This window comes from Mirounga leonina, unplaced genomic scaffold (genome assembly GCF_011800145.1).
Source record: "Mirounga leonina isolate KUSES-001 unplaced genomic scaffold, KU_Mleo_1.0 Mir_170, whole genome shotgun sequence".
NCBI classification, from domain to species: Eukaryota; Metazoa; Chordata; class Mammalia; order Carnivora; family Phocidae; genus Mirounga; species Mirounga leonina.
Window position 1 is genome coordinate 33,026,562 of NW_023270433.1, and position 18,181 is coordinate 33,044,742.

Sequence of the window (18,181 nt, forward strand, 5' to 3'; positions counted from 1 at the left end):
ACAAACAATGCTCCATTGTTTGTACAAGTCGGATTTCAGAAATGATAAGAGGTAGGGAAACTATAGGAAATACCATAAATGGAAAAACCAAGTGCCGAGTAATGTGCAGGACACACCACCGTGTGTGTGTGTGTGTGTGTGTGTTTAAAGGGAGGAGCTATACAATCATACATGCTTTAATGGACATACAAAATTTCTGCAAAGACACAAGACTGATAATGAGCGGCCTCTTGAGGCTGGGTTGGGACACTGGGTCACAGGGTGGAAGGGAAACTCTTTTCATCATTACATCCATTTGTAACCTCTGAAATTTTAAACCATATATTCTCTTTTTAAAATAAAACTTTGAAAACTACTAAACGCAAAATAAAATTACGAAGCGCATCCTTCTGGGAGGATCAAGGCCCATAATAGTTGGAGCTAGCCTTGGATCTCAACACCGTACAGCCCGTCTCGGCGCTACCACAGCGACCTCGGGCAAGTTCCCGCCCCGAGTGGGTCTGTTTCCCCGAGAGCCCACTGGGTCTAGGAGAGCAGGTCTCGGGACATCCCTCCAGCTCGGAACCGGGGCGGCCCGGAGCCCACCCCGGCAGCCGGCTGCGGCGCCCCGCGGCGGAGGCTCGGCCAATCAGCGGCCGAGAGGCGGGCGGGGTGGCGGCGCGGCGCGCGCGAAGCCAGCGCGAAGCAGAGGCGCCGCTGCCGTCCCGAAGCAGACCATGCCACGCTCACCCTCGCTCTTCCCGCTGCTGCTGCTCCTGCTGCCGCCGCCGCTGGCCCCAGGCCTCGGGCTCCGCGCCACCGGCGGCCGGCGCCCCGAGTGCGGTCCGTGCCGGCCGGAGCGCTGCCCGGCGCCCGCGCGCTGCCCCGCGCCCCGGGTCGCGGCGCGCGACGAGTGCGGCTGCTGCGTGCGCTGCCTGGGCGCCGAGGGCGCGAGCTGCGGGGGCCGGGCGGGCGCGCGCTGCGGCCCCGGCCTGGTGTGCGCCAGCCGCGCCGCGGGGGCGGCGCCCGAGGGCACCGGGCTCTGTGTGTGCGCGCAGCGCGGCGCCGTCTGCGGCTCCGACGGCCGCTCCTACCCCAGCATCTGCGCGCTGCGCCTGCGCGTCCGGCACGCGCCCCGCCCGCACCCTGGCCACCTGCACAAGGCGCGCGATGGCCCCTGCGAATTTGGTGAGTCCGGCTTCTGCCCCGCGGGGCTGGGGCAGGAGGAGCAAGAGGGACCCCAGCCCTCTGGAATGTGGGGCAGAGGATCCCTGCATGCACCGTGATCGACAGCCTCAGTTTCCCCTTCGGAAGCAGTTTTTCTTACCTGGCCAGGTACTCAAGGAGACTGGGACAGAAATCCACATCCTCCACCCTTCCTTACCAAGCTCGTGGAGATACAAGCCCTTGAGCTGGTCAGAATTTTGGTGAGCCTACTGTCTCTTTTGGTACTTAACTACCAAAAGGCCTTCAGTTACGTGCAGGCCTGCCATGTAGGCCTCCACCAGACTGGGAGTTGGGAGTGGGGGGGTGGGGTGTCCTACTGAGTGTAAGTCCCCTGGGACCAGCAGCTGGCCAGGCCAGGTGGGGTTTTTGAATGGAGAGGGAGGGAAGGTGAAGATGCTGGAGGAGGAGGAGCTCCAGACAGGGACTCAGGAATCACTGGGCGAGAACCCCAGGGTTGGGAACCTGCTGGGATTCCCACCCAGGAGAGGGATCTCCCACCCAGGACAGGTAAGACATTTGAGGACCTAAGTTCTGAAAAGATGATGGTGCCATCAGGGCCAGACCTGGGTTTTGCGGGTCTAAGGCTCATATGATTCAGCAGGTAAAGGAATGGAAATGTATTCATTGCTCGGTACCTAGAAACTTAAGGTTCATTAACATCCCAGGAACGTCATGTTTGGATGCCATGTTTGCCCACCTCTTTGTGTAATTTTTAAAACTCAAACAAAAACAGACCAAAAACATTGGTAGGGGATGGCCAGCGGAGCACCCTGATGGCCCATTAGGTTTTGGAGAGCTGCCCCCATCCACACTGCCTGGAGGGAGCAGTGGAGAGTTGAGGGTGAGTGAGCTTGTGGCCAGCAAGTTCCAAAGACCTGGCTTGGGGTTCTGGCCTAGGCCTGGAGACCCAAGTCTAGAGCTAAATGCCTACATCGGTGTAATGAATTTAGCTCCAACAGGGAAGCCTTGGGGTGGGGGACAACCTTTTCCAGGCCTTGGGTAATTTCTCGTATTATTTCCCCCCAAGCATTCCACGTACGTGCAGCAGACCCAGCGGGTTGTTGGGGATGGGGCAGGAAGGCTCCTGTCCCGGGCAACACGAAACCAATGTGCTGCCCATTGAGGGGGCTGAAGCAGCCCCAGAGCATGGGAAGGTCACCGTTGGCTATTCCTGGCTGGGGCTTCCAATGGAGGAAAGAGCTGGTGGGTGCTTCCCAAGCTGCTACGGGTCCCCTGAGTGACCTTGGGCAGGTCCCTGCCCTTCTCTGGGCCCTGTCAGCCCTGTGGAGCCACAGCTGAGGTCCCTTCCATTTTGAACTTTTGTTTCTGCCCTGTGGCATTTCAACAGTCCTGCCTCCTTCCTTCTGGTTCCTATCACTCCTTTTTACAATCTGCTTTCTTTAGCAGTTAATTCACAGGCAGTTCTCTTTGTCTCCAGACAAGTCACACTTACACTCCACACGCTGGAGACGCCAAGAAATGCTGACCAAGTCCCCAGAATCTAACCGGTGTGGATAGTCTCAGATGATTTCTCCCTGGAGTGATATTCTGTTCCTAAGACCGAGCCACCTTGAAGACACATGGACTAAATCTGCCATTGTGCAGAGGAGACTGAGACCCAGGGGGGCAGGGGACACAGGCAGGGTGATCAGTAAAGCCTGACCAGCACCCAGGACCCCGACGCCCTCTGTAGTGCTCTTTCAGGACAGGACTTGAGAGTGTTAAGTCAGGTAGGTGGTGGTTGCCATGGTTACCAGAGGGCGGCCAGATGGCAGATGGCAACCCCATACCCCTAATTCATTGAAAATTACCAAATGACAAGTAAACGTGACAGCCCCTCCACTCTGATCTATGGGCTCTGAGGCCCACCCCAGGCACAGGCCCCACGAGTAAAGATGTTCAAGGGGCCAAAAGGAAGGAAAGTCAGAAACTGCTTTTAATGATCCTGTTAGTGACAGGCAGCAGGCCTCCCTACGATTCAGCTCTCCTTCCCCACCCACAATTGTGTCATCTGCAGCAGCCGTGGGCACTGTGGTCCCGTCTTTGTGTCCTGAAATGTTTGGGTGGCCCCTGCGCTGGTGTCCTGGTGAAGCATGGAGGTGTGGACAGGGGCATCTTTCCTAGCCCAGGTGGCACCTCATTCTGTGCTGCCCCAAAGCCATCCTTTATTTAGAGGATGAAGCAGGGGTACTTTTTAACAATGCCCCCAGGGACCCTGGTGGGAGGGAAACGGCTGAGTCCTAGCAGCAGCTGTTCTGCTTCAATATTGTCAATAAAATCACCCCTCGCCGACTCTCACCTACCGAGCACCTGACTTAGACTGAATGAGACCTCCGTAAATATCAGGTTCCACACAGGGTGGGAAGTGTTCTCTGCAACCATTTTCAGGCTTAAATTCTGACCTTTTCCTATGCTCTGAAATTCCCCCCAAACGCCTAATAATGAGGGCAATCCTTTGATTAACACATTGAATGAAGACTCGCCCTGTTTCCACGTATGAATCATTCTTTACTGTTGGAAATCGCCCTTGCATCCCATCTTCTTACTCAATTTTCACAACTACCCTGGCCAGATCTCACTCCGATTTAACAGAAGGGAAAACTGAGGCACACAGAAGGGAATTCCCTGGAGCTGCATGCCTAGCTCCTAGCTGAGGTGGGGCCCCAGCCTGGGTTTGCCTGGCCCTCTTTAGACGGAGCCATGCACCTCTAGCCCGATGGCCACCTGATTAGGAAGAGGCTGCAAACTGGCCAGCCTTGAATCCTGAGGGTTTCTCCGTCCAGATCCACCTTCCTGCTTTCCCCCCAAGGCTTGTTGCTGGCCCCCCTGCTTGGCACTGGGGGACGGCTCCTGAGAGGAACGGGGATGGCTTCACAGAAGGGAAAATATCTGAGCAGAACCTTTAAGGACTTGTAGAAAATTCTTGAGGGGAAAGGGGGATGGGGAGGTAAGAGCAGGTAGGGGAGATCCTGGGGTGGGTGTGACCCCGGGCTGCTGGGCAGCTCCCCAGGGGGATGGTTGGGGCAGGGCCGTGGCCAGCCTCGAGCGCCAGGCTGAGGGATGCAGCTTCGCTCGGTACTAAGTTATTGGTTTCTTTTCTTTGCTGTAAGGTGGCATGGCGTTCTTGTTGCTGCTGTCATTATTTTAAAAGGCTGTGTTCTGTGCGTGCCCCCTGACCGGTGGCTAACGTGGGGAGGGGGCTGGGATCCTGCAGGCAGCAGGTTGAGAGCATGTTTTGAATGCTAGATTAGGTAGGAACAGGGTCCCGGGCCAATACCCACCAGGGCCCCGGGCCCCCACAAAGCTTCAGTGAGCTCTTGAGATCCTGAATCTTAGAAAATTCACCTCCCTCCGTTGACATTCCAGCTCCACCGCAGTCTGTGCGAGGCGCGTGTTACCAGGTAACCAGGAGAGGCTGCAAGCGCCACTTTGTGAAAGGGACAAAGAAGGGGGGGGCCTCGTGCTCAAAAGCCTTTCATGCCGAGGGAGGGGCTGTGAGGCATGGGCTGCAGGGAGCCGGATTAAGCTGTTTCTCCTTCCACATCGGAACATGACTATTAGCATAAATTATCAGGGCTGCTCAATGCGTTGGTGATTAAACTCTTTGGTTGTGCACTTCTTTGTATAAGCAGATGGGGTCCTGGGGGATGACTTTTGATATTCTTTCTTTCCTGGGTACATTAACTTGAAAGAAACCTCAGAGGCATTTGGGAAGATCTTTCATTCTGGGCGTCAAGGACATATCTAGTTGACGGTGTGTTTTGGGGGGGGGTTGGGGACAGATCACCGCACACTATAATAATGCTGCCGGCCCCTCCCACTCGTACAGACCCGCACGGTCAGTAATTCAGTCACATTCATCCTCAGCAGTCACTGTCTTCATTTGCAGACCAGGAGGAAATGGTTAACAGCTTGCCCAGGCTCCCGTGGTTGGCACCGGGACCCCAGCGCTACCTCTGTGGGTGCACATGTGGGTGACGGTTCCGTTACCTGCTGGGTGGATCAGTGCCCTCCCAACTTTTCTCGAGCTGTTGCTGGCATGGACAGAAGGAAGCAAAGTATTTAGCAAGGAAGAGCTAGAGAGACCACAGACTGGGCCCACCAGGCACCATCCTCCCTCTTGAAATCTACGTTGCTCTTGTCACACGCAGGTAGAAAAGAAAGTGTGGCAGTTCGGGCAGTAGTGAGGCGAGAGGCTGTGCCCGGGCTCGCCAGAATGAGGGCTGTGGGCGTGGCCTCTGGAGCCTCCGGGCAGGGCCCACCCGGAGGCCTGCTCCTCGGAGGCCAGTAGGGGCTCTGGAGCAGGCCGGGCACTTCCAGGAGATTCCCCGTGGGGTAGCACAGCCTGCCAGGTCCTCGGGTCTCTCTGTGGGAGAGAGAGTTTGACTCAGCTGTGATTTTTTAGTTTGCAAGGGGTCTTGCTCTGTTTTACAGTTTGCAAGGGTCTGTAAACCCCTTGCAAACTGTAAAACTGGAAGAGCTGTTTGACTCACAGCTGTGATTTATTGCAGTGACAGCAGACAAAGCAAACAGCAAAGGGAAAAGCAGCTCATGGGGTAAAGACAGGGAAAACCAGGCGCGAACTTCCACGCGCCTCTCCCAACGGATCACACGGGACACCCTGAATCCCCCAGCAGTGCCTCGTGATAACACGTGTGAGTGTTGCAAGGGGTCTTGTAGCTCTTCCTCCCAATAGCCTATGGAGAGGGGAGGGGAGAGGAGGAGTGAGGAAAAAGAACAGATGCCCCTGCCCATTTTAAAGAAGAAGAAACTCAGACCGCGTCACAGCATTGGTGTGGCAGAGACAGGATTTGAACCTGGGTCCGTCCTGCCCATGGTAGTCATGACGTTGAGTACCCCAGCACCACATTCAAATGAGCCCTTGGGGACAGTAGGATTGGGAATGTCCTGCAAGTATAAACAATGTATCACCCATTTAATAGTGTCTTCAGGAGAACTGCTCCTTGGGGGGTGATGTTTGGAGGGTTTTTTCCTGTGTAGAAGAGTAAACAGAGCAGGCCTGAGACTCTGTCCTTAGAAGGGCCTGCTGGCCAGATTGACCCTTGGCTGGTGTCTGGGAACTTGGATTTGGGGACAGTTCCCACCGTCCCCTCAGTGATAAGAGTGACTCTTGGCCTGAGCTGTTTGGGCCAACACCACGGTTTATGCTGCACGCCTCCTTTCCTTCCGGGACCCTGGAATTTTGGTACGTGCTGAGCAGAGGGGGCCCAGGTGACCTGCCCCCAACAAAAATCCCGGGCTCGAAGTCTCCAGTGAGCCTCCCTCGGATTGGATTCAGGGTGTCCCGTGTGATCCGCTGGGAGAGGCGCGTGGAAGTTCGCGCCTGGTTTTCCCTGTCTTTACCCCATGAGCCGCTTTTCCCTTTGCTGTTTGCTTTGTCTCCTGTCACTGTAATAAATCACAGCTGTGAGTCAAACTGCTGAGGCCTATGAGTCCTCCTAGCAAATCACTGAATCTGGGGATTGTCTTGGGACTCCCCAACACAGTCCCTAAAGAATTCTTTCTTGTTCTGGAATGGAGTCCATACAGACAACAAATATTTCACTTTAAAACTCAGTGAAGTGTTGATGGAATCAGGGTCCCTGGGTTTGAGTCCCTGCTCCTCCAGGCACTTCACCTTTCCGAGCCTTGGTTTTCTCGTCTGTAAAATGGGGATAAAAGCACCTGCTTAGCAGGGTAGGTATAAGGACGAAAGGAGCAGTGTACATGGAATTGTCATCTAAGTAGAAAGCAAGACTCTTTGGGACAAACAAAGCTCAGAGCCAGAGCCTGGGCTCAAAGCCTTGCCCAACCATCTAAACCCGAGTAACCCTGCCTAGCTGCACCGCTGGTGAAATTGCTGGAAAGATGGAATGGGTTAATCCCTGTGAGCAGACTAGAGCGCCTAGCACACAGCGAGCTCTCAGAATTAGGTGGTGGCATTTATTACCATTATTACCGTGATGATGATGATGGCTGATTATGAAGAGCTATTATGGATAAAAATATTTTAAATTTAAAAGTGGATATGTTAACATTAAAACCAGATTACTCTGACAAAGAGAAGCATGAAGAAATTTTTTGAGATGAACTGGACTCTTCTAGATCTTGGTTGTGGCAGTGGTTACATGACCGTAGGCGTTGGTCAAAACTCAAGAGCTGCACTCCACAAGGAGTAAATGTGCTGTATGTCAATTTTAAAATAAATAAAAATTTGAATGTTACTTTGTCATTGAAAGCTGGGGGCTCTTTTGTCAAAGAAGTAATATTTTCTGCCACAAGATCAGTAGCAAAGACAGCATTTCCAAGACAGTCTTTAAAAGAGGGAGAGGGAAATTCTAGCAGAGAGAATGTTGAAATGTGATTTACTGGTTTATTCATTTAGGCCTGAAAGGGATTGATGAAATCTCATTTAAAATTTATGACTTTACATGAATGAAAGTAAAACATGTTGATCGAGTGTCCCTCTGGAATCCATTGAGGGCTTTGGAATAAGATACGGTTCTGATTGTTCCCCCAGCGAGCCATTTGAGGACTGTTGGGCCCGGGGGAGTGGATGTTGGCGGGAGGGTGTGGATAAATTAGACTCTTTGTCATGTTGCAGATGGGGCCCCTGCTGGAGAGCAGGGGTGTTGTGGTTCTTTGTGGCAGTTTGCAGGTGGCGGGGATGCTTTGGGCAATGTTAGAAGCCTTAGGACCTTGGTTCAGTAGAGGGCTTTGGCTACACTCAGTGTTGTGGGTATGTGGAGCCATGTGCTTGGGGGGCAGTCAAATGGGCACAACTGAAGGAGTGGGCTGATCAGGCTGAGGGGGAAGAGAGCAGCCTGGGGGTAGGGAGCATAGTGTCTGTATTCAGTGGAGGCCAATGGGGCACCCAGGGGGCCGTAGGGCTCCAGTGAGGTGGCCCTGGGATCAACATGTGGGGGTTACAGGGAGGTAGGTTTTAGCTCCAGATGAAGGAAGACAAGCTTCCTTACTAGCAGAGCTCTCCTAGGATGGAAAGGCCCGGCTCTGTAGGTAGTAAGCTCTCTGTCAGTGGAGGCATGCAAGTGGATGCTAGCTGAACACATCAGATGGTCAGGCACAGGATCTTGGGGAGTTGGGCCCCTCCGGTTTGAGACTCTGTGGTTCTAAGACAATTTTCCAGAGATCTTTTTTGGCACCAGCTTGACAAGGTCTGTCTGGAGGGGCCAGACCAGTCTTATTTCTGTGCCCTTTCACTCCTGTCCCTATCCCTCCTCCTGCAGCCTTCTCCCTCCCTCCCTTTGCTCTCTTTTTTTTTATTGCAGCTGGACCGAGGCAGGCAAAGGCCCCTTCCCTCTCCAGGGCCATCCATGAGTCACACGGCAAAGTCCCAAGAGCGTAGACCCTGCAGTTTGATGGCTGGAGAAGGAATGTGTTTGCTCCTTATTTGCCATGTGTTTCTTCATCTAGTCATCTGTTTAGCAGACATGCTTCTGGGGCCCACTTACATGTCCTGTTAACTTAAACCATTGCGCTCACACTCATCACATGGTAAGATCAGCTCAACAGCCCAGCAAGCAGGGGTTATTATCCCCATCTTACAGATGAGCAAACCCAAGCAGGGAGGATCCCCCTGCCCCGAGGCCTCCCCACTGCATCTTGTCCAAGACACTGCTGGACTAGATGCAGGGACGGGCCCTGCTGCCGTCTGGTCCGGCGGAGGCCGGCGGGCACACCCGGACTGCCAGCAAGCTGTCCTCCAGCAGCTCACACGGGCGCAGACGCCCTGGTCCTGGACTAGGACACATACCCTAACCCTCCAGGTCCTGCAGGAGGAGGAGCATCCCCTGTGGGGTTGGGGGGGGTGCCTTCCATGCGGTGCAGGCAGGTCCACTGAGGGACCGGGTGGAGGGCCTGAACGCCGAGGTGGCCGGACTTGATTCTTGGAGCGCCAGCGTGAGCAGAGCAAGTGGGGGGCACCGGGAGGAGGGCGGTGTGGGGTGTCAGCTAAGCACTTCTAACTCAGACGCCTGCAAGGTCGCCGTCCCAGCCAGCCCACACCCTCCCTCGCCTTTCTGTAATGTGCTGGCAGCCTCGAGCCGCCCTGCCTGGGGACGGCCATCCCGGAAGCGACCCCTCTCTCCGGTGTCCTCGGACCCAGTGCCGGCTTGGGGGGGGCGGGTGGAGGGGAGGCCGCGCGGAGCCTGCAGGTCTGCGATATGCAAACGAGCGTCTGGCCCGGCCGCGGAGGGGGGCGTCTGGGCGGTGCGCTGGCAGCTGTTCTGCGGGGCCTGTTCTTTGAACCGCCCCGCGTGCGAGGAGGAAAGCCCATCTGTTCGAAGACTTGGCGTTGGTGAGGTGACACCAGCCCCTCCTGAGCCACTCCGTGTCTCGAGGAGCTGAGCTGCAAGCAGATGGCCCCCGGGGTCCTGGGCAGGAGTGTGACGAGACCCAGGCTCTGCCACAGACGTGGCGGGCGGTTCGGGAAGCCGCCTCGCCCCTCCAGATCCCAGCTTGCCTGTTGGTAGAACAAAGGCGATGGATGAGGAAGCATGGAGGCATCCCTCCGGGTCTGAGGGAAACATGATTCGCCGCCTCCGAGTGTGCTCTTTGTGCGTGGAGAGCTTTCCTCTGCTGCGGCCCCCCTCACGGGGGACCGTGCCCGCAGGCTCTCTGCAGGCCGGGGATTTTAGAGGTGGGGTGCTTGGGACCTGGCAGGGTAACGGTTGTGACCCCCTGTCTTCCTCCTCCAGCTCCTCTGGTCGTCACGCCACCCCGGAGTGTTCACAACGTCCCCGGGGCCCAGGTGAACCTGTCCTGTGAGGTGAGGGCTGTGCCCACCCCTGTCGTCACGTGGAGGAAGGTATTTACGTCCAAGAATTCCGTGTGCGTGCGTGTGTGTGAGAGAGAGGTGTTTCTTGTGTGTTTATGTGTGTGTTATATGTGGCGCAAAGGGTTTTAAAAAGAGATCTTACAAGTCACTCTTCTTCCTTCAGGTTTATGCCTCAAAACTTTTACCCCAAAGCTCTGCCCAGAGCAGGGGAGTCACCATCCTTCCTTGTGCCATTTGCTCCCTCAGCCACTTAGCTGTCCAGAAAGGTCATCTATTTAAAGATTTTATTTATTTATTTGACAGGGAGAGAGACAGCTAGAGAGGGAACACAAGCAGGGGGAGTGGGAGAGGGAGAAGCAGGCTTCCCAAGGAGCAGGGAGCCCGATGCGGGGCTCGATCCCAGGAGCCTGGGATCATGACCTGAGCCGAAGGCAGACGCTGAATGACTGAGCCACCCAGAAAGTTCATCTATTTATCTAGCCTGGATCCACTGGAACGAAGTTAGAGCCTACTTCACGGGATCTGGGTTTTAGAAAGACTATCCAAATCCCATTCCAAAATTAGATCATCCTGCAGATCAATTTTTGAGAGACTGGCGTGGATCACAGCACATGTTGTCCACCTATGTCCGCAGCCCCCAGAAGGGCGGGGAAACTCTGAACCACCTGAGATGGTGGTGGTGTCTACATCATTACTGTCCAGCAGGGGGTGCTGTCTGCACAGACATTTAGGTTTATGAAGCCACTGACGTTTTAATAGGAATAAGAGGTGCCAGGGCTTGGCCTTTGATTAGTAGGAAGATGAAGACAGCAAGGATGTCTGCGGTGTGGTTCTTACCCAGAGATGCTTTTTCTAAACCATTCCTGGTTGTTCTGTCCTCTGTAGGTCACACAGTCTCCTGAGGGTACCCAGGTGCTGGAGGACCTGCCTGGGGACCACGTCAATATCGCTGTCCAGGTGCAAGGGGGCCCTTCTGACCACGAGGCCACAGCCTGGGTTTTGGTGGGTATCTCATTTGTTTAGGATTAGTAGCTGTTATTGACTGGCTGTTACAAAGCACGCTTTATATTTCTATAGCACATTACACATTTCAAAGCTGTTCTTATCCCTTTTTGGTTGGACCCTACACTAACTGTGAGGGAAGTTTAACCCCCGAGAGCATAAGTGATCCTCAGTGGTGGTCAGAATTATGGCCCCAGAAAGATGTCCATGTCCTAATCCCTGGAATCTGTGGATATATGGATATGCAAGAGGGGATTAAGGTTGCAGATGGAGCTAAGGGTGCTCATCAGCTGACTTTAATAAGGAACTTATCTTGAATTATCTGGGTGGGCCCAGTATAATCACAAGAGCCCTTTAAATGCTGAAGAGGGAGGGATGGGGTGGCTGGGTGATAGACATTGGGGAGGGTATGTGCTATGGTGAGCGCTGTGAATTGTGCAAGACTGTTGAATCACAGATCTGTACCTCTGAAACAAATAATGCAGTGTATGTTAAGAAAAAAAAAAGGATAGCAGGAGGGGAAGAATGGGGGGGGAATTGGAGGGGGAGACGAACCATGAGAGACGATGGACTCTGAAAAACAAACTGAGGGTTCTGGAGGGGAGGGGGGTGGGAGGATGGGTTAGCCTGGTGATGGATATTAAGGAGGGTACGTTCTGCATAGAGCACTGGGTGTTACGCACAAACAATGAATCATGGAACACTACATAAAAAACTAATGATGTAATGTATGGTGAGTAACATAATAAAAAAAAATTCTCAAAAAAAAAAAAAGTCATAAATGCTGAAGAGGGAGGCAGGAGGGAAGGAGCCAGAGAGATGGCCGCATGGGAAAGACACGAGCCACCATCTCCGGCTTTGAAGATGGAGGAAGAGGACCGCGAGCCCAAGAATGCAGGCAGCCTCTAGAATGGGAAAGGCAAGAAATGGATTTTCCCCTGGGGCCCCTAGGAAGAAGGCAGCTGGGCTGATAGCTTCATTTTAGCCCCCTGATTCCCACTGGGACTTCTGACCTCGAGAACTAAATATAGGGGCACCTGGCTGGCTCAGTCAGTAGAGCGTGTGACTCTTGTTCTCGGGGTTGTGAGTTCGAGCCTCACGTTGGGCATAGAGATTGCTTAAAAATAAAATATTTGATGTTTTTTTTAAAAAGGCACCAAATATAATAAATGTGTGCTGTTTTAAGCCATGACGTGGTAATGAGTGGTAGGAGACCACTACGCTCGCCCCCAAGACCACGGGGCTGAGAAAGAGGGAAGACAGCACACTGGTGTCCCCCCTCGGGGCTCTGCTGTGCCACTTGCAGCAGCTTAACTAAGTCACGGGAATGCCATGTGTTTGAAAGAGGGAGGGAGGGGCGGGGGTCCATGTTGGGCTAGTCACTCTGCCTCCTGAGCTTCAGTGTCCACAGTCGGAGGAGGAGGGCCTTGGACTGCACATGGTCCGAGGGCCCTGTCACCCAACAGTCTGTGACTCACTGCCAGTCTCCTGTAATATCAGGGTAACGGCGCTCCCCGTGGCCCGCAGTCGGCGTGAGTTCCAGACGAGATCGTGTGCATACCCCCTGCCCAGGCTGCACGGTGGACGGAGGTCGTCATGCCGAGAGAGGAGGGAGCTGGTGTGGGTGTGGGTGCGCTCTGCAGGGCCGTGAGGACAGGCTGCTCGAGGACGGCCGGTCGGTGTCCGCCTCACTTCACTCCCGTCTGTGCCAGGGTTGGTGACTTCTCCGCCCAGCTCGGAGCCTCGGAATGCAGCCGGGTCCGTGTGGCTTTTTCAAATCAAGCACCTACCCCTCTTGATTACAAGAAGGTGTAGGGGGAAATGTTCTCTCTGGTGTTATTTTGTAAGGCTCTCCATTGGGAGCACTTGTGGGCCACTCCTTGGTCAGTCGATTTTTGTCCGTTTAACTGGCAGTATTTTCCTTGTGAGGTGTACCTGTCGCCGTCAATAAAAGGACCAGGGAGCTCACAGTAAAAGGTAGGGATGCAAAGGAAACATTAAAATGAGAGCCACCGTAGAGAGGCTACAGAGAAGAAAATTTAACTCTTTCTTGGCAACCAAGGCAAGAAGAGGAATAGTGAGCCCTATCTTATTTTGAAAAATAAGTGTTCAGACGTATCTTAGGAACTAAATAAGGAAGTGATTTTGCCTTGCCATAAACTTGCCTATTTTTACTTCTAGATCAAGCCTCTGAGAAAGGAAGATGAGGGAGTGTACTTGTGCTCTTCAGCCAACGCGGTTGGGGAGGCTCAGGCCCACGGCACCGTGACGGTTCTAGATCTGAGTAAATACACAGCCCCCCACCCCCCAGCTCCAGACGACCGCATGTGATGGAGTCAGGTACATATTACATATTTATACACCTGTGTCCCAAGAGATTGAGGTGGCTTATAAGATGTATAGTAACAAAGAAGAAAAATGCGTCAATCAAAACCAGAGGAATACCAAACAGGAGTTAGGAACGTACTACACTTAGCAGGTAGAATCTCTAGTATGTTCAACACTCGTACCACTCCGGGCCTCCCACCTGGCGTGCAAACACAGGAGCTGGAACGTTGTGGGTGTCCACAGGTAGGAAAGGCCAGTTGTCTCTGTTTCTGAAGCTGAACAGAATATTTCCTTCAAGTCCTAGAGGGGGCAGATAGAGAGCAGACGTCACTGTGACAGCACCCGTCTCAAAAGGAGACAGTCTGAGCTCCATTTGCTGTCCCCAGGTTTGTCCTCGTTGGCAGCTCTGCTGTCTCCAGGCCTCACCGCTCTGTCCTCAGCACCGCACGTGCTTAGCAGCGTGTCCGGGAGAATCTGCATCTCCCCTGGCCCCTCGGCTCTTAGTCCTTATAGCCCCCCCGACCCGGGTGAGAGCTGGGGTTGCATCTGTCCCCTGCCCACAGGTCGGCCATGAACCTAGGAAACGAGCCCCTTAATTAGCCAGCTTGGGCTGCATGACAACCCCTAGAGCTGGCTGGTGCACAGCCACCAACATTTCTGTCTTGCTCACATTCCTTGTCACGTGGCCGGTCGGCTGGCTGTGTGTCTGCTCCATGTGTCCTGTCACACTGGGACCCAGCTGGAGGAGCAATCCCAGTGTGCAGAAGGTCCATTCTTGTGGCGGAGGGGATGAGCGAGACACTGAGCCAGGTACACAGTCTCATTTAAAGATTCTGCTCCAGGGGCGCCTGGGTGGCTCAGCTGGTTAGGTGGCCAACTCTTGATTTCGGCTCAGGTCATGATCCCAAGGTCATGGGATCAAGTCACATATCAGGCTTCCTGCTCAGCGGGGAGTCTGCTTCTCCCTCTGCCCCCCACCCCCCCTCATGCTCACACGCGTTTTCTCTCTCGCAAAAATAAATCTTAAAAAAAAAAATACAAGAAGTGCAGTGTTAAGGAAGCGAGGGGCGTGTGTGAGTTTGAGGCGAGAGAAGTGGCTTAGAAGTGGGGAAAGCAAGGGAGATGTCGCTGAGGAAGTGGCATGGTGGATGAAGTAGTTAGAGCTCCTGGACGCAGGCACGGAAATAGAAGGTGGGAAATCCTCAAGTAGGAGTGCAGGTAGGAGATGGTTCTTTAAGTTGCCCTCCTGATACTCTTTGCTTTTTATAGTTGTTATATCATGTACCAGGACTTTTGTCCTGCACACTTGTGTGCATATATATGTATGTACCTATGTATGTGTGTCTGTATACATATTTCATGTTTTAAATATGTATACAATTTTTAAGTATATATATAATTTAAAAACACACACACACAATGATACCAGGCTATGAATGTAGTCTGTTATAGAGGAGTTTTCAAAAGAGAGCCACAAAGAATCATGGAATTTTAAGACCATTGCCACATAGGTCTTCAGTTCCCCCTACAACATGCAGTACTGGCCAGCTCTTGCTTGCTTACCTCCAGTGTTGTGGAGCTCCCTACCACCAGACATCCATCTTTGGGTTTTCCAGTAGTTGAAAGTTCTTCCTTGTATTAAGCTGGATGCTGCCTCTGTGAAATGTGCACCCAGTGGTCCCACATGAACTTCGTGGACACCCCAGGGCCCCTCTGCTCCTCACCAGCACTACCCCTGGCCAGGAAGATTTAGGGCTAAGGATCATTTCCCCCACCTTCCATTTACCACATAGTTGATTGTGACAGAGCAGGCTTCTTTCCTCTCATCCTTTTCTCTCTTTCCTTCTAGGGTCTTAGAAACGTTGATGACAGGATGTTGGAAGAGTCAAGTCATGCATCGTTTTCCTTGTGAAGAGTTGGAGAAACTGTGTTTGTAGATGACCCCTTTTGTATGTTTTTACAAATTAGATGCAAACTAGATTCCTATGCAGATGTAGTTTTTAGCAGGGCAAGCATTGGGAAACCAGACTGCATGTGGCTTTTTTATACTTTTGAAAGGAATTGCTCTGTGAGAATTCTTTTTTAACCTAACCTCTCCCAGGGAAGGTCACCTGATGGTATGTTTGTAATTCTAAAGGGCTGGAAAAAGAAGTCCTGTGTCAGCCGTGAGTCTTTACCTCATTTCTCTGTGACTGATCAGTGTGTGTTGTAGGAGGAGGGGGTAGGGCCACGCCGTCCTCTGCCTGCTGACTTGCTGTGTGTCCCCTCTCTGGGCCTTTGTCTCCTCACCTGGGAATGCGGCATTTGGACTAGAGGTTACCCGTGTCCTGTTGAGCCCTGCCATCCTAGAGTAAGATGGCCCTGTGGGAAAAATAGGGGAGGTATAGTCTTAGCATCCCTTTTAAGTTCCCTCCAAAACAGTTGCCGTGGCTTCATGCTAGGCTGTGGAGCTGGCCATAGCTCTTCCTTCCCTGCCATTTTCCCACCTTAAAGAGATGGAGTCCTTGGCTGGGTGTTTGGGGATCAAGATGTCCCCTTGTCAGCAAGCTCAGCGTTCTCTAACCAGGTGGGCAGTGGACCCCTGGCTTCTGGGCATCAAACTGAGGAAAGGGGGTCAGAGGCTTCTTTCTCTGGGCTGTGGGATTAGAGTGTAGTAGAATACCTTTTACTTGGAGAGGTTTTGACCTTACCCAGGAATAAGGCTTTCTTTTCTTTTCTCTTTTTCTTTCTTTCTTTCTTTCTTTTTCTTTCTTTTCTTTCTCTCTGTCTCTTTCTTTCTTTCTTTCAAGAAGAGTACTTAATATTTGGTGAAAAAATAGACCCCCTAGGTGATTCAAATTTGTTTTTAAGTCAGAATTGGGATCTCATTTGTGTCTTGTCCTTCAAGTTCATGAAGCGCTTTTCCATCTGTGGTCACTCCCAACTCCAGGATGGCAGGCAGGGCGAACATAGATGTCCCTCCCCCTTTGCAGAGGAAGAAACCAGGCTCTGAGAGGGAGGCGCTGAGAAGGACGGGAACTCAGGGCACCTGGCCCTGGTTGGCACCCTTCCCACGCTGCTGCTCGGGTAATCTCCTAGCTGTGGAAAGGAAGGTGCTGCCTGTTCCATGGGCCCCGAGGATCTTACCAAGGTCCCGCTCAACTTTTACAGCACACTCCCAGGCTGCTCCCACTGAGCATGACATTCTGGAATCCTTTTTGGAATTAAATTTTCTGCCTTTGAGCCTGGCCATTACATATCTGAAATAGTGCGGTGGTATCACCCTCATGTACTACATGGCAGGAGCATGGCCTGGGAATCTGGAAACATGAGGTCCATTTGGGAATTCATCCCTGGCTTGCTGCCTGACTCCGAGCAAGTCCCCTTCACCTTCCGGACCACAGTTTTCCTCATCTGAATAAGAAGGGAACGAAACTAGATGGGTGGTTTGCAAACTTTAAAACATCGGGTCCCCTTTCTTTGAATAAGATCAGAGCTGAAACTGGTTAACTGGAAGCTGTGCTTGTCTGTTGGAGGTTGGGGCTGCAGGGGACCCGCTCACACCCCCCCTACTCAGCACCCCCGATGCCCTCCCCACTCTGCCCGCTGCCCTACCACGGGGGTTTCTGTATCCAGGGTCTGCAGCTAAGTCTTCTGGGGTGTGAATAGTTAGGAGAAGACTTGCTTGGTAAGGCACTTAGTGAAACTGTCAGGAGAAGCAGGGATGTTACGGCGGATGTTACCCTGGAGAAGGTACTAGAACAATCCGGCATCTGCTGATAGGCACATTCAGCAAAAATCACTTGACCCACCTCACATGTGCCCAGTCACAGTTGGAGAGCTGGGTCTAGACGCAGAGAGCAGGGCAGATGGAGCGCTTGGGTGCCAGAGCTGAACATCGAAACCACAGGAGGCTGGGTTCGCAGGGTAAGGATGTGCAAAATAATAATAATAATCATGAACGCTCTCCAAAATTTTCACCAAAACCAAAAAGGCAGAAAAACAGAATTGTTCCAACCTCATGACTTTTCAACCAGGGGAGCCCCAGACCTCTCCAGGGGCTGAGAGCACTGTGCTCTGGTTTTTGCCCTTCAGAAACATGGTGCCCCAAAGCCTGTGTTTTCTGCCCTATTGTCATAAATGTGATGATGTCACATGACCCCTGCATCTGAAAATAAATGTTTTTAAAGACAGTCTTCATGGTCTCTCTGTCCCTGGAACACTGCTATGGGTGGGAGCAGGGTCCACCAATATGTCTCCAGCACCCCTGACACATCTTGCCCTTTTCTTGCCCACCTCAGCTACTTCAGCCCAAATGCTCCTTCCCCCCTCACACCTGGGTTCTGGTCACAGCCCCACCTGGACACCTGACTCACAATTTTTAACCAGTCCTTATTGCCTCCTGCTGGCCTGATCCTTCTAACTCCCTCAGAACTTGTGTCTCCCACCGGATACACATCCCAGTATTTCACTGACTCAGAGAACTGTGCCCTCTGTCATTTCCCACATGCACAGGGAGGCCAGAAGGGTTTAGAAATCAATACAAAGGAGGGTGAGACTCAAGTGGGGAGGAGTGGGATGAGGTTGCAGTCCTGCCAGGCAGCACAAGGTGATCAGAGCAGGGGGAAATCTGAGAAGACTTCCTGGAAGAGGAGGCATCTGAACTGGGGATTGGAGTGGGTAGGGGGGATTCTGGGCTAGGGAAACAGCATGCGAAAGGAGCAGGGAAGGAGAGGTGCAGGGTAGCTTGTGAAGGGGAGTCATGACCTGTGGTGGTTGCCAGGAGCTGTAGTGGTGGGTGGGGGAGAGCGGTTTTAGGCCACACCCCTAAATGCCATCAGAGGAGGTTAGACCTGATGCTGCAGGGGG

At 52.9% G+C, this 18,181-nt stretch overlaps 2 protein-coding genes and 1 long non-coding RNA gene across 3 annotated transcripts in view; 1 reads left to right on the forward strand and 2 right to left on the reverse strand.

The window, feature by feature from the left end:
* LOC118017927 (stimulated by retinoic acid gene 6 protein-like) overlaps positions 1-793 on the reverse strand; it is a 59,828-nt gene extending 59,035 nt beyond the window's left edge. The window contains exon 1 of the mRNA XM_035016262.1: positions 730-793. The gene's annotated coding sequence lies outside the window, so the exon portion shown is untranslated. The remainder of the gene's footprint in view (positions 1-729) is intronic.
* On the forward strand, positions 717-17,505 carry IGFBPL1 (insulin like growth factor binding protein like 1). Its single transcript, XM_035016265.1, has 5 exons — positions 717-1,167; positions 9,924-10,033; positions 10,889-11,005; positions 13,187-13,345; positions 15,183-17,505. The coding sequence occupies exons 1-4, from the start codon at positions 717-719 to the stop codon at positions 13,334-13,336; spliced, it is 828 nt and encodes a 275-aa protein (XP_034872156.1). The 3' UTR covers positions 13,337-13,345; positions 15,183-17,505.
* On the reverse strand, positions 13,365-15,195 carry LOC118017931. Its single transcript, XR_004681285.1, has 3 exons — positions 15,109-15,195; positions 14,897-14,989; positions 13,365-13,633 (listed from the first exon to the last, which is right to left on the reverse strand). It is a non-coding gene; the product is annotated as an uncharacterized LOC118017931 (long non-coding RNA).
* Positions 17,506-18,181: the final 676 nt, after the last annotated feature.

What these genes read in the sequence shown, in the direction of transcription:
- IGFBPL1 (XM_035016265.1), top strand. Translation starts at nt 717, where the DNA reads ATGCCACGCTCACCCTCGCTCTTCCCGCTGCTGCTGCTCCTGCTGCCG. An exon ending in CGATGGCCCCTGCGAATTTG is followed by an intron (nt 1,168 to 9,923) that starts GTGAGTCCGGCT and finishes TTCCTCCTCCAG; the next exon opens with CTCCTCTGGTCGTCACGCCA. An exon ending in AGGCCACAGCCTGGGTTTTG is followed by an intron (nt 11,006 to 13,186) that starts GTGGGTATCTCA and finishes TTTTACTTCTAG; the next exon opens with ATCAAGCCTCTGAGAAAGGA.